At 38.9% G+C, this 14,928-nt stretch overlaps 1 protein-coding gene and 1 long non-coding RNA gene across 2 annotated transcripts in view; both read right to left on the minus strand.

Moving 5' to 3' along the window:
• Positions 1 to 594: 594 nt before the first annotated feature.
• On the minus strand, positions 595 to 2,349 carry LOC118942840. Its single transcript, XR_005038479.1, has 2 exons — positions 1,277 to 2,349; positions 595 to 1,220 (listed from the first exon to the last, which is right to left on the minus strand). It is a non-coding gene; the product is annotated as an uncharacterized LOC118942840 (long non-coding RNA).
• A 1,728-nt stretch (positions 2,350 to 4,077) lies between these two features.
• Positions 4,078 to 14,928, minus strand: part of LOC118942841 (high mobility group protein HMGI-C-like) — a 134,346-nt gene continuing 123,495 nt past the window's right edge. The window contains exon 5 of the mRNA XM_036956686.1: positions 4,078 to 4,412. Within this exon, the coding sequence (XP_036812581.1) occupies positions 4,338 to 4,412 (75 nt within the window). The 3' untranslated portion in view covers positions 4,078 to 4,337. The remainder of the gene's footprint in view (positions 4,413 to 14,928) is intronic.

Below are 14,928 nucleotides of genomic sequence, written 5' to 3' on the forward strand. Positions count from 1 at the left end.
GTTATTTCTTCCGCAGGGTGAAGTCAACATTTACTTGGTTCAGAAGTTTTGAAAACAAGTTACAACAAAAAAAAAATACCTTTGAGTAAGGGATCTTTCGCAGTCCTTAATATCGATAGATTTCATCATACATTATCAAAACTCGCACTGATATAGAAAGAAACCCGGCAAAAAAAAAAAAAATTCCTTTTCAAGACTGGAGGTAGGTATTTGTCAATCGATTATAAGTCCATTTTTTTTTTTATCAGTTTGTTTGAGGTATGTAATGTAGATGAAATAGTACATAGTTCAGAAAAAAAAAATCAGAGCAAAAACAAACAAACAAACAATAATATCGTGTCGTGTCATACAAGCACTTGATTCTTAATATATAAAAAAAAAAACGTTGAGTAAATCAGAGAAACAAATATATATTCAAGTGAACAGTTTGTCAAACAGAAGGCCCAGTTGAGGAAAGGTAGAAGTGGGTGTCTCGTTAGGACTGACTTAGATACACAAACACTAATGTTCATGTCAAATAAAGACACCACAGTGCTTCTTCCATTAGCTGCTTATGAGTTCTACAAAGGAATTATATATATATATATTTTTTTAAACTCCTGATTTCAGTAAATTACCTGTCAGATTTACACAGAACATTACACAGAACATGTCTGTTCCACTGTGAGACACAAGACAACAACTTTTATAACAAGTTAGCTCGTTGACACACACACACACACACACTGCCACCCCATGCATTGTTGTGTGTAGTAATACTATGTAGTACTGCGTAGTACTATTTAGTACTGTGTGGTACTGTGTACTACTATTTAGTACTGTGTGGTACTGTGCAGTACTGTGTAGCAGGGCAGTGTGCATTCCTTGAGGTTGGAGTTTTCAGGTTGTTGCGGTGGAAATCGGAGGTAGTTTGAAATGGTGAGGAGATATTGCATCAGCATCAGACCACAAAGTGCCGACATGTCTTCGGAATTCTTAGAATACCTGAAGTAAGGATTATCAGGGTTCTAGAATACCTGAAGGATTATCAGGGTTCTAGAACACCTGAGGTAAGGATTATCAGGCTTCTAGAATACCTGAAGGATTATCCGGCTTCTAGAATACCTGAAGGACTTTCAGGCTTCTAGAATACCTGAAGTAAGGATTATCAGGCTTCTAGAATACCTGAAGGATTATCAGGCTTCTAGAATACCTGAAGGACTTTCAGGCTTCTAGAATACCTGAAGGATTATCAGGCTTCTAGAATACCTGAAGGATTATCAGGCTTCTAGAATACCTGAAGTAAGGATTATCAAGGTTCTGGTTCTAGAATTCCTGAGTCATCCTATCTCACACTGCCACTAAAGGTGCAGGTAAAACATGAGGTAAATTGTGTGTTTTTTGTTATTATGTTTTTGTTTGTATGTATCTTAAGGTTTGTTTTGTTAAGGCAGACCAGGTTAGTGTGAAAAAAAGAGAGCATTTCCTTAGCAAAAATAGTATCAATGGAATCCATGGTTTTACAGCAATGCTGTGAATAAGAAGGAACATAAAATTACAAACATACAGTATGTCTGTCTGTCTGTCTGTCTGTCTGTCTGTCTGTCTGTCTGCCTGCCTGCCTGCCTGCCTGCCTGCCTGCCTGTCTGTCTGCCTGCCTGCCTGCCTGTCTGTCTGTCTGTCTGTCTGTCTGTCTGTCTGTCTGTGTGTGTGTATGTATGTATATATGTATGTATGTATTTGTGTACAGTGTGTATGTGAGCAGGTTAATCAGATGACATTGATAAGAAGTGATATTTAAGGGGATTGATCATGGAAATAGAACTAAGACAATATCTAAAAATCATCTCTCAATCCACAACGATGAAAGGAGTCCACCAAAGACAGGGAGACTGCTGCAGCCCTCAGGTAAACACTGGATTAAATACAGTTGTTCTCTAACTAAAAAAACAGCCATTTTGGTATTGAAGCATTGCAATATTAAAGCTCTCTGTTAAATGTATACTTGTAAAACGAACTGGATAATCAAGGTGTCGATGACGAGAACTGTGACTATCAACTCATTGTTTCCTAATAGAGAAAACAATAAAGGACATTATTTATAAGAGCAGTGTAAAACCAATAATTATCATATTACCTCCGTTAAGATCGTTCCGTCATGTGAACTTCACCATGATTACATTCCGTCATATGAAGTTCCCCATAATAAACATTAACGCTGAGTTCTTCTCTTTGTTGTGTGGTGATAACTATCACAATATAAAATGATAACTATCACAATATAAAATGATAATTATCACAATATAAAATGATAATTATCACAATATAAAATGATAATTATCACAATATAAAATGATAATTATCACCATATAAAATGATAATTATCACAATATAAAATGATAATTATCACAATATAAAATGATAATTATCACAATATAAAATGATAATTATCACAATATAAAATGATAATTATCACAATGTAAAATGATAATTATCACAATATAAAATGTTAATTATCACAATATAAAATGATAATTATCACAATATAAAATGATAATTATCACAATATAAAATGATAATTATCACAATATAAAATGATAATTATCACAATATAAAATGATAATTATCACAATATAAAATGATAATTATCACAATGTAAAATGATAATTATCACAATATAAAATGTTAATTATCACAATATAAAATGATAATTATCACAATATAAAATGATAATTATCACAATCACAATATAAAATGATAATTATCACAAAATAAAATGACAATTATCACCATATAAAATGATAATTATCACAATATAAAATGATAATTATCACAATATAAAATGATAACTATCACAATATAAAATGATAATTATCACAATGTAAAATGATAATTATCACAATATAAAATGATAATTATCACAATCACAATATAAAATGATAATTATCACAATATAAAATGATAATTATCACAATATAAAATTATAATTATCACAATATAAAATGTTAATTATCACAATGTAAAATGATAATTATCACAATATAAAATGATAATTATCACAATATAAAATGATAATTATCACCATATAAAATGATAATTATCACAATATAAAATGATAATTATCACAATATAAAATGATAATTATCACAATATAAAATGATAATTATCACAATATAAAATGATAATTATCACAATATAAAATGATAATAATCACAATATAAAATGATAATTATCACAATATAAAATGATAATTATCACAATATAAAATGATAATTATCACAATCACAATATAAAATGATAATTATCACAATATAAAATGTTAATTATCACAATATAAAATGATAATTATCACAATATAAAATGATAATTATCACCATATAAAATGATAATTATCACAATATAAAATGTTAATTATCACAATATAAAATGATAATTATCACCATATAAAATGATAATTATCACAATATAAAATGATAATTATCACAATCACAATATAAAATGATAATTATCACAATATAAAATGATAATTATCACAATATAAAATGATAATTATCACCATATAAAATGAAGAAGCAATAGCAGGTGGAAAAGGTTCTCCAGTAAAACAGATATGATGAAAAAACGACATACCTGCCAACAACCTCAACTGAGGAATTCAACAATTAAAAAGGTGTGATTTTAGCAAGTTAAAGCAGCCAATTTGTTATATAAAAAAATAGAAGGCAAATCCACGCTAGATTAAAAACATGATAGATTAAAATAACCTGACTTGAAGAGAGAGTAGTCTGTCTCCCTGCGTTTGGTGGTCCGACTCGGGGAGGGGAGGGGGGGTCTGTGTGTGTGTTCTGTTGTACTGAAACATCAGCCATATGGTCGCAATTTGTGAATGACAATAACATACTTTTCACCCCCCCCTATCTCTCCCTCAAAGAAAGACAGCCTGGAGAATCAGTCGACAACGACAGGGGGAGGAGGGGAGTAGAAACTGCAACGGTACAAAACCCCCAGAACCTCTGGTCTTAATAACAACAGATAAAACATCACTGTTGTTGTAAAGAGGTACAGCGGATCTTTGTTTGTCATATTTAGTGTTTTCTCGTGTTTTTTTTTTTTTTTTTTGCGGCTCATGTTCTGAGGATTATTAACGTGTGTTCATCTCAGAATCAACAACAAACAAACAAATAAAATAAAATAAAAAAATAAACACAAACAAAAGTATTAAATGAAAACAGTATGATATGAGAGTAGACAGAGGTCAGAGGTCATGGATCAACGTCCTTAGTAAGTGGTGAAAGGCAGTGGTTCCCCAGGAGGAAGAACTGTTTACAAGGAAGTAGAGGTCAAATGATTGTTGTTCTTTAATCCTCCTCTCCAGACTCCTCCCCTTCCTCTTCTTCTTCTTCTTCTTCTTCTCCTTCTTCTCCTCCTTCTTCCTGCAGGGGCAACACAATGACCCGGGTCAGTTTCACACACTTTCTAACAGAACACGGCTTCTTCTAATGAAGGACAAAAAAAGCTAAACTTGGGTTGGTTGTGAAACTACTTTTCTTATGAGCAACCTTCATTCATGTAAAGGCTGGCCTAACAACATTGAAAGTGACACGGTTTGATCATATGGTAACATAACACCATCGCAGAGCATCAAGACTTGTTGGAGCGTGAAACTACATGAAAGAGACAGAGAAATGCCAGGTTAGTTCAAATTCCTGAACAAACAGGTTGTTTTTTTTTGCTACAGGAGTTGAACTTCCTTTGATATAAAACATATTACCAGAAAGCACTTCCTGGAAAACATTCGTCCCCCTCAACAACGTTAGTTTCACAGTCTCTCTTTAACAAGCTTTACACAAGAACACTACAGCAGGGTGTTTACAACTTCAGAAAAGCCTTCCCAAGATGGCCGACCGGCGACCACCATGGAACAGGGAGAAAACGCCCCTCCATCCCAGCCTTCCTCGCTTTTCAGATTGAAATGGATTTTTCATTTTCCACATGGCTTCCATTTTATTCAGGGGGGGGGGGGGGGCCTAACTGACACAATTTATAACCCTCTTCCTTTCCCAGGCTGCGGCTGAGGATGTGTCCCAAATTGCACCCTATTCACCTCAAAGGGCCCCCAAAGACTCTGGTCTAAAGTAGTACACTATGAAGGGAATAGGGTGCCGTTTGGGACGCGGAGGGAGTCTGAGGCAGTATTCCCATTCAGCAGAGAGAGAGAGACAGAGAGAGGCGAAAGCTTGTCTGCATTACAGGACCCCACCTCCCTCCCTCCCTCCCTCCCTCCCTCCCTCCCTCCCTCCCTCCCTCCCTCCCTCCCTCCCTCCCTCCCTCCCCACCTCCCTCTCCCTCCCCACCTCCCTCCCTCCCTCCCTCCCCACCTCCCTCCCTCCCTCCCCACCTCCCTCCCCACCTCCCTCCCTCCCTCCCTCCCTCCCTCCCTCCCTCCCCACCTCCCTCTCCCTCCCCACCTCCCTCCCTCCCTCCCTCCCTCCCTCCCTCCCTCCCCACCTCCCTCCCTCCCTCCCCACCTCCCTCCCTCCCTCCCTCCCTCCCTCCCTCCCTCCCTCCCTCCCTCCCTCCCTCTCCCTCCCCACCTCCCTCCCTCCCTCCCTCCCCACCTCCCTCCCTCCCTCCCCACCTCCCTCCCCACCTCCCTCCCTCCCTCCCTCCCCACCTCCCTCCCTCCCCACCTCCCTCCCTCCCTCCCTCCCTCCCTCCCTCCCTCCCCACCTCCCTCCCTCCCTCCCTCCCTCCCCACCTCCCTCCCTCCCTCCCCACCTCCCTCCTTCTCTCTCCATTCATTAATGCAGCAGACACTTCAGTAGTGAAGGGTCCACTAAACGCTACCATGTGACACAGCCAGGAGAACCAATGAGAGTGAAGCGAGAGGGAAGGAGGGAGGGAAGGAAAGAACCAAGGAGGGAGGGAGGGAGAGAGGGAGAGAGGGATGGAGGGAGGGAGGGAGAAGGGAGGTGAAGGAGGAGGAAGTAGGAGGAAGTAAGAAGGGGCTACCGGAGTTTGGACATTTATAAACCCTTAGTGATTAACAGGAGGGCTAAACTAGAGAGGTGTTTGTCATTAACAGGAGGGCTTTGGTAGACCTTATATATATATATATATATTTTTATTATTGCCATTTGTCAGTTAAAAGTCATGAATGTAACTATTGTTTTGTGTTGTAGTTGTAGCCCTGGTTGTCCTGAACAGAACAGGGTAAAAACACACTGTGAGGCTGAATATGAGGACTGGACGCTCAGATGAATGAAAGTCAGATAAATGAAAAGGTGATAATTTTTTGTTGTTGTTGTTGCTTGGGGTCTCAGGACTGATCGGGGTTAAAGTTCCTGTCCTGCCGCAGGATTCATTGTGCTGCTTGGTTCTCTTTGTGCATGGTTTCTATCCCACCTCCCACCTTGAACAACCCCCCCCCCCCCCCCCTGCAAAGCTCCGTGCCCCCCCCCTGCAAAGCTCTGCCCCCCCCCCCCCCCCCACTGCAGAGCTCTGTGCCCCCCCCTGCAAAGCTCTGTGTCCCCCCCCCCTGCAAAGCTCTGTGCCCCCCCCCACTGCAAAGCTCTGTGCCCCCCCCTCCAAAGCTCTGTGCCCCCCCCCTCCAAAGCTCTGTGCCCCCCCCCTGCAAAGCTCTGTGCCCCCCCCCCACTGCAAAGCTCTGTGCCCCCCCCCCTCCAAAGCTCTGTGCCCCCCCCTGCAAAGCTCTGTGCCCCCCCCACTGCAAAGCTCTGTGCCCCCCCCTGCAAAGCTCTGTGCCCCCCCCCTGCAAAGCTCTGTGCCCCCCCCTGCAAAGCTATATGCCCCCCCCCCCCCTGCAAAGCTCTGTGCCCCCCCCTCCAAAGCTCTGTGCCCCCCCCCTGCAAAGCTCTGTGCCCCCCCCCACTGCAAAGCTCTGTGCCCCCCCCCCCTCCAAAGCTCTGTGCCCCCCCCACTGCAAAGCTCTGTGCCCCCCCCCTGCAAAGCTCTGTGCCCCCCCCCCCGCAAAGCTCTGTGCCCCCCCCCTGCAAAGCTATGTGCCCCCCCCCTTCCCAGCCTTTTTTTTCTCTTTTTTCTTTGAAGTAGATAAGGAGTTTTCTGGAAGACAGGGGAGAACTGGTAACCAGCCCTGTCTCTGTACATCATTAGGGACTCTGTGGAGAGAGAGGAGACAGGTTGGAGCTTCCGGGTCAGGCCCGTGCTCCCTCCTAACCCCTTCCTCCTCTACTCTCCCACCCTCCTAACCCCTTCCTCTCTCCTCCTAGCTCCCTCCCTCCCTCTCCCTCATCAGCTCCTTTCCTCCCTCCCTCCTTCTCCCTCATCAGCTCCTTTCCTCCCTCCCTCCCCACCCTCTGGAATGAAAGGGGTTGGATGGTTCGCACAGGGTGCTGGCAGTGTAGGGATCTGAAGTAAAACAGCCAAACAACGAGAGAAAGAGAGAGAGAGAGAGAGAAAGCAAGAGAGAGAGAGAGAGAGAGAGTGAGAGCGAGAGAGAAAGCAAGAGAGAGAGAGTGAGAGAGAGAGAGAGAGAGAAAGCAAGAGAGAGAGAGAGAGAGTGAGAGCGAGAGAGAAAGCAAGAGAGAGAGAGTGAGAGAGAGAGAGAGAGCAAAAGAGAGAGAGAGAGAGAGGGAGAGAAAGAGAGAGCGAGAGCGAGAGAGAGCGAGAGAGAGAGGGGGGGAGGGAGAGAGAGAGAGAGAGAGGGGGGAGAGAGAGAGAGAGAGAGAGAGAGAGAGAGAGAGAGAGAGAGACAGAGAGAGCGTTCTCAGTGACATGTGTACGTATGTGTTCCAGCAGCTACTTGGCTCCATCACGGCTCCATCACAGCACTGGCAGAGCAGCTCAAAACCACCTCTCTCTCTCTCTGTCTCTCTCGCTCTCTCTTTCTCTCCCTCTCTCTCTCTCTTTCTTTTGCTCTCTCTCGCTCTCACTCTCTCTCTCTCTCTTGCTTTCTCTCGCTCTCACTCTCTCTCTCTTGCTTTCTCTCTCGCTCTCACTCTCTCTCTCTCTTGCTTTCTCTCTCTCTCTCTCTCTCTCTCTTGCTCTCTCTCTCACACACACACACACACACACACACACACACACACACACACACACACACACACACACACACACACACACACACACACACACACACACACACACACACACACACACACACACACGTACCCTGTTCCCACAAAGCAGCAAATCAGGGTCCAGTTATGCATTCACACCAGCGAACAGGGGAGGGAGGGAGGGCGAGGGGTGGGAGGGGGGGGACTCTGTCTGTAGTGTACATCACAGGTTGTTTTTGATTCTTTAATCACTAATAAACTACTTGTCATTTGTTCACTGGTCTAAGAGTTCCTCCCAGTTGAGCTGTACAATACCTCATTATGTGTTGAGAGTTAACTGTCTGTAACGGTCTTTAAAATTGTACGGTGTGAAGGTGAACTACGCTCTCACAGTGTCGCTCTCACAGTGTCTCCTGACCCCTCCTGTCTCAGCCTCCAGTATTTATGCTGCAGTAGTTTATGTGTCGGGGGGCTAGGGTCAGTTTGTTATATCTGGAGTACTTCTCCTGTCCTATTCGGTGTCCTATGTGAATTTAAGTGTGCTCTCTCTAATTCTCTCTTTCTTTCTCTCTCTCGGAGGAGGACCTGAGCCCTAGGACCATGCCCCAGGACTACCTGACATGATGACTCCTTGCTGTCCCCAGTCCACCTGGCCGTGCTGCTGCTCCAGTTTCAACTGTTCTGCCTCATTATTATTCGACCATGCTGGTCATTTATGAACATTTGAACATCTTGGCCATGTTCTGTTATAATCTCCACCTGGCACAGCCAGAAGAGGACTGGCCACCCCACATAGCCTGGTTCCTCTCTAGGTTTCTTCCTAGGTTTTGGCATTTCTAGGGAGTTTTTCCTAGCCACTGTGCTTCTACACCTGCATTGCTTGCTGTTTGGGGGTTTTAGACTGGGTTTCTGTACAGCACTGTGAGATATCATCTGATGTACGAAGGGCTATATAAATACATTTTATTTGATTTTGATTTGATTTTCTTTTTTTGGGGGGGGGGGGGGGGGGGGGTCAAATTTAAAGCAGAAACACGTTTAGGAGCTTGTGTGAAAATGAGAGAAGTCTGTACTCCCCATCAGGCTCTGTGTCTGAAAAGCCTGCGTTGCTCAGGGCCTTAGTACAGGAGTGTGTGATGCTGCACTTCACAACCCCACTAGTGTCTACACAGCCTCACTAAAAACAACAGGCGCTTTCATTCAGTCACTTCCAACCAACTAACTACATATCCAACTGTCTCCTCAGTCAAACTACATATCTAACTGTCTCCTCATTCAAACAACATATCTAACTGTCACTTCATTCAAACTACATATCTAACTGTCACTTCATTCAAACTACATATCTAACTGTCACTTCATTCAAACTACATATCTAACTGTCTCCTCAGTCAAACAACATATCTAACTGTCACTTCATTCATACTACATATATAACTGTCTCCTCATTCAAACTACATATCCAACTGTCTCCTCATTCAAACTACATATCTAACTGTCTCCTCATTCAAACTACATATCTAACTGTCACTTCATTCAAACTACATATCTAACTGTCACTTCATTCAAACTACATATCTAACTGTCACTTCATTCAAACTACATATCTAACTGTCACTTCATTCAAACTACATATCTAACTGTCACTTCATTCAAACAACATATCTAACTGTCACTTCATTCAAACTACATATCTAACTGTCTCATCATTCAAACTACATATCTAACTGTCTCATCATTCAAACTACATATCCAACTGTCACATCATTCAAACTACATATCTAACTGTCACTTCATTCATACTACATATCTAACTGTCACTTCATTCAAACTACATATCTAACTGTCACTTCATTCAAACAACATATCTAACTGTCACATCATTCAAATTACATATCTAACTGTCACATCATTCAAACTACATATCTAACTGTCACTTCATTCAAACTACATATATAACTGTCACATCATTCAAACTACATATCTAACTGTCACTTCATTCAAACTACATATCTAACTGTCACTTCATTCAAACTACATATCTAACTGTCACTTCATTCAAACTACATATCTAACTGTCACTTCATTCAAACTACATATCTAACTGTCTCCTCAGTCAAACAACATATCTAACTGTCACTTCATTCATACTACATATATAACTGTCTCCTCATTCAAACTACATATCCAACTGTCTCCTCATTCAAACTACATATCTAACTGTCTCCTCATTCAAACTACATATCTAACTGTCACTTCATTCAAACTACATATCTAACTGTCACATCATTCAAACTACATATCCAACTGTCACTTCATTCAAACTACATATCTAACTGTCTCCTCATTCATACTACATATCTAACTGTCTCATCATTCAAACTACATATCCAACTGTCACATCATTCAAACTACATATCTAACTGTCACTTCATTCATACTACATATCTAACTGTCACTTCATTCAAACTACATATCTAACTGTCTCCTCAGTCAAACAACATATCTAACTGTCACTTCATTCATACTACATATATAACTGTCTCCTCATTCAAACTACATATCCAACTGTCTCCTCATTCAAACTACATATCTAACTGTCTCCTCATTCAAACTACATATCTAACTGTCACTTCATTCAAACTACATATCTAACTGTCACTTCATTCAAACTACATATCTAACTGTCACTTCATTCAAACTACATATCTAACTGTCACATCATTCAAACTACATATCTAACTGTCACTTCATTCAAACTACATATCTAACTGTCACTTCATTCAAACTACATATCTAACTGTCTCATCATTCAAACTACATATCTAACTGTCTCATCATTCAAACTACATATCCAACTGTCACATCATTCAAACTACATATCTAACTGTCACTTCATTCATACTACATATCTAACTGTCACTTCATTCAAACTACATATCTAACTGTCACTTCATTCAAACAACATATCTAACTGTCACATCATTCAAATTACATATCTAACTGTCACATCATTCAAACTACATATCTAACTGTCACTTCATTCAAACTACATATATAACTGTCACATCATTCAAACTACATATCTAACTGTCACTTCATTCAAACTACATATCTAACTGTCACTTCATTCAAACTACATATCTAACTGTCACTTCATTCAAACTACATATCTAACTGTCACTTCATTCAAACTACATATCTAACTGTCTCCTCAGTCAAACAACATATCTAACTGTCACTTCATTCATACTACATATATAACTGTCTCCTCATTCAAACTACATATCCAACTGTCTCCTCATTCAAACTACATATCTAACTGTCTCCTCATTCAAACTACATATCTAACTGTCACTTCATTCAAACTACATATCTAACTGTCACATCATTCAAACTACATATCCAACTGTCACTTCATTCAAACTACATATCTAACTGTCTCCTCATTCATACTACATATCTAACTGTCACTTCATTCAAACTACATATCTAACTGTCACATCATTCAAACTACATATCCAACTGTCACATCATTCAAACTACATATCTAACTGTCACTTCATTCAAACTACATATCTACCTGTCACTTCATTCAAACTACATATCTAACTGTCTCCTCATTCAAACTACATATCTAACTGTCTCCTCATTCAAACTACATATATAACTGTCTCCTCATTCAAACTACATATATAACTGTCACATCATTCAAACTACATATCTAACTGTCTCCTCATTCAAACTACATATATAACTGTCTCCTCATTCAAACTACATATCTAACTGTCACATCATTCAAACTACATATCTAACTGTCACTTCATTCAAACTACATATCTAACTGTCTCCTCATTCAAACTACATATCTAACTGTCTCCTCATTCAAACTACATATCTAACTGTCTCCTCATTCAAACTACATATCTAACTGTCACTTCATTCAAACTACATATCTAACTGTCACATCATTCAAACTACATATCTAACTGTCACATCATTCAAACTACATATCCAACTGTCACATCATTCAAACTACATATCTAACTGTCACTTCATTCAAACTACATATCTACCTGTCACTTCATTCAAACTACATATCTAACTGTCTCCTCATTCAAACTACATATCTAACTGTCTCCTCATTCAAACTACATATATAACTGTCTCCTCATTCAAACTACATATATAACTGTCACATCATTCAAACTACATATCTAACTGTCTCCTCATTCAAACTACATATATAACTGTCTCCTCATTCAAACTACATATCTAACTGTCACATCATTCAAACTACATATCTAACTGTCACTTCATTCAAACTACATATCTAACTGTCTCCTCATTCAAACTACATATCTAACTGTCTCCTCATTCAAACTACATATCTAACTGTCTCCTCATTCAAACTACATATCTAACTGTCTCCTCATTCAAACTACATATTTAACTGTCACTTCATTCAAACTACATATATAACTGTCACTTCATTCAAACTACATATCTAACTGTCTCCTCATTCAAACTACATATATAACTGTCACTTCATTCAAACTACATATCTAACTGTCACTTCATTCAAACTACATATCTAACTGTCTCCTCATTCAATCTACATATCCAACTGTCTCCTCATTCAAACTACATATCTAACTGTCTCCTCATTCAATCTACATATCCAACTGTCACATCATTCAAACTACATATCTAACTGTCTCCTCATTCAAACTACATATATAACTGTCACTTCATTCAAACTACATATATAACTGTCTCCTCATTCAATCTACATATCCAACTGTCACATCATTCAAACTACATATCTAACTGTCTCCTCATTCAAACTACATATATAACTGTCTCCTCATTCAATCTACATATCCAACTGTCACTTCATTCAAACTACATATCTAACTGTCACTTCATTCAAACTACATATCTAACTGTCTCCTCATTCAATCTACATATATAACTGTCTCCTCATTCAAACTACATATATAACTGTCACTTCATTCAAACTACATATCTAACTGTCTCCTCATTCAAACTACATATCTAACTGTCTCCTCATTCAAACTACATATCTAACTGTCTCCTCATTCAAACTACATATCTAACTGTCACATCATTCAAACTACATATCTACCTGTCTCCTCATTCAAACTACATATCTAACTGTTTCCTCATTCAAACTACATATCTAACTGTCACTTCATTCAAACTACATATCTAACTGTCTCCTCATTCAAACTACATATATACCTGTCTCCTCATTCAAACTACATATCTAACTGTCTCCTCATTCAAACTACATATCCAACTGTCACTTCATTCAAACTACATATCTAACTGTCTCCTCATTCAAACTACATATCTAACTGTCACTTCATTCAAACTACATATCTAACTGTCTCCTCATTCAAACTACATATCTAACTGTCTCCTCATTCAAACTACATATCTAACTGTCTCCTCATTCAAACTACATATATAACTGTCTCCTCATTCAAACTACATATATAACTGTCACATCATTCAAACTACATATCTAACTGTCACTTCATTCAAACTACATATCTAACTGTCACTTCATTCAAACTACATATCTAACTGTCACTTCATTCAAACTACATATCTAACTGTCACCTCAGTCAAACTACATATCTAACTGTCACATCATTCAAACTACATATATAACTGTCACTTCATTCAAACTACATATCTAACTGTCACTTCATTCAAACTACATATCTAACTGTCACTTCATTCAAACTACATATCCAACTGTCTCCTCATTCAAACTACATATCTAACTGTCTCATCATTCAAACTACATATCTAACTGTCACATCATTCAAACTACATATCTAACTGTCTCCTCATTCAAACTACATATATAACTGTCACTTCATTCAAACTACATATCTAACTGTCACTTCATTCAAACTACATATCTAACTGTCTCCTCATTCAAACTACATATCTAACTGTCTCCTCATTCAAACTACATATCCAACTGTCTCCTCATTCAAACTACATATCTAACTGTCTCATCATTCAAACTACATATCTAACTGTCACATCATTCAAACTACATATCTAACTGTCTCCTCATTCAAACTACATATATAACTGTCACTTCATTCAAACTACATATCTAACTGTCACATCATTCAAACTACATATCTAACTGTCTCCTCATTCAAACTACATATATAACTGTCACTTCATTCAAACTACATATCTAACTGTCACTTCATTCAAACTACATATATAACTGTCACTTCATTCAAACTACATATCTAACTGTCACTTCATTCAAACTACATATCTAACTGTCACTTCATTCATACTACATATATAACTGTCTCCTCATTCAAACTACATATCTAACTGTCACTTCATTCAAACTACATATCTAACTGTCACTTCATTCAAACTACATATATAACTGTCACTTCATTCAATCTACATATCTACCTGTCTCCTCATTCAATCTACATATATAACTGTCTCCTCATTCAAACTACATATATAACTGTCACTTCATTCAAACTACATATCTAACTGTCTCCTCATTCAAACTACATATCTAACTGTCTCCTCATTCAAACTACATATCTAACTGTCACATCATTCAAACTACATATCTACCTGTCTCCTCATTCAAACTACATATCTAACTGTTTCCTCATTCAAACTACATATCTAACTGTCACTTCATTCAAACTACATATCTAACTGTCTCCTCATTCAAACTACATATATAACTGTCTCCTCATTCAAACTACATATCTAACTGTCTCCTCATTCAAACTACATATCCAACTGTCACTTCATTCAAACTACATATCTAACTGTCTCCTCATTCAAACTACATATCTAACTGTCACTTCATTCAAACTAC

This window comes from Oncorhynchus mykiss, chromosome 21, assembly GCF_013265735.2.
Source record: "Oncorhynchus mykiss isolate Arlee chromosome 21, USDA_OmykA_1.1, whole genome shotgun sequence".
NCBI lineage: Eukaryota > Metazoa > Chordata > Actinopteri > Salmoniformes > Salmonidae > Oncorhynchus > Oncorhynchus mykiss.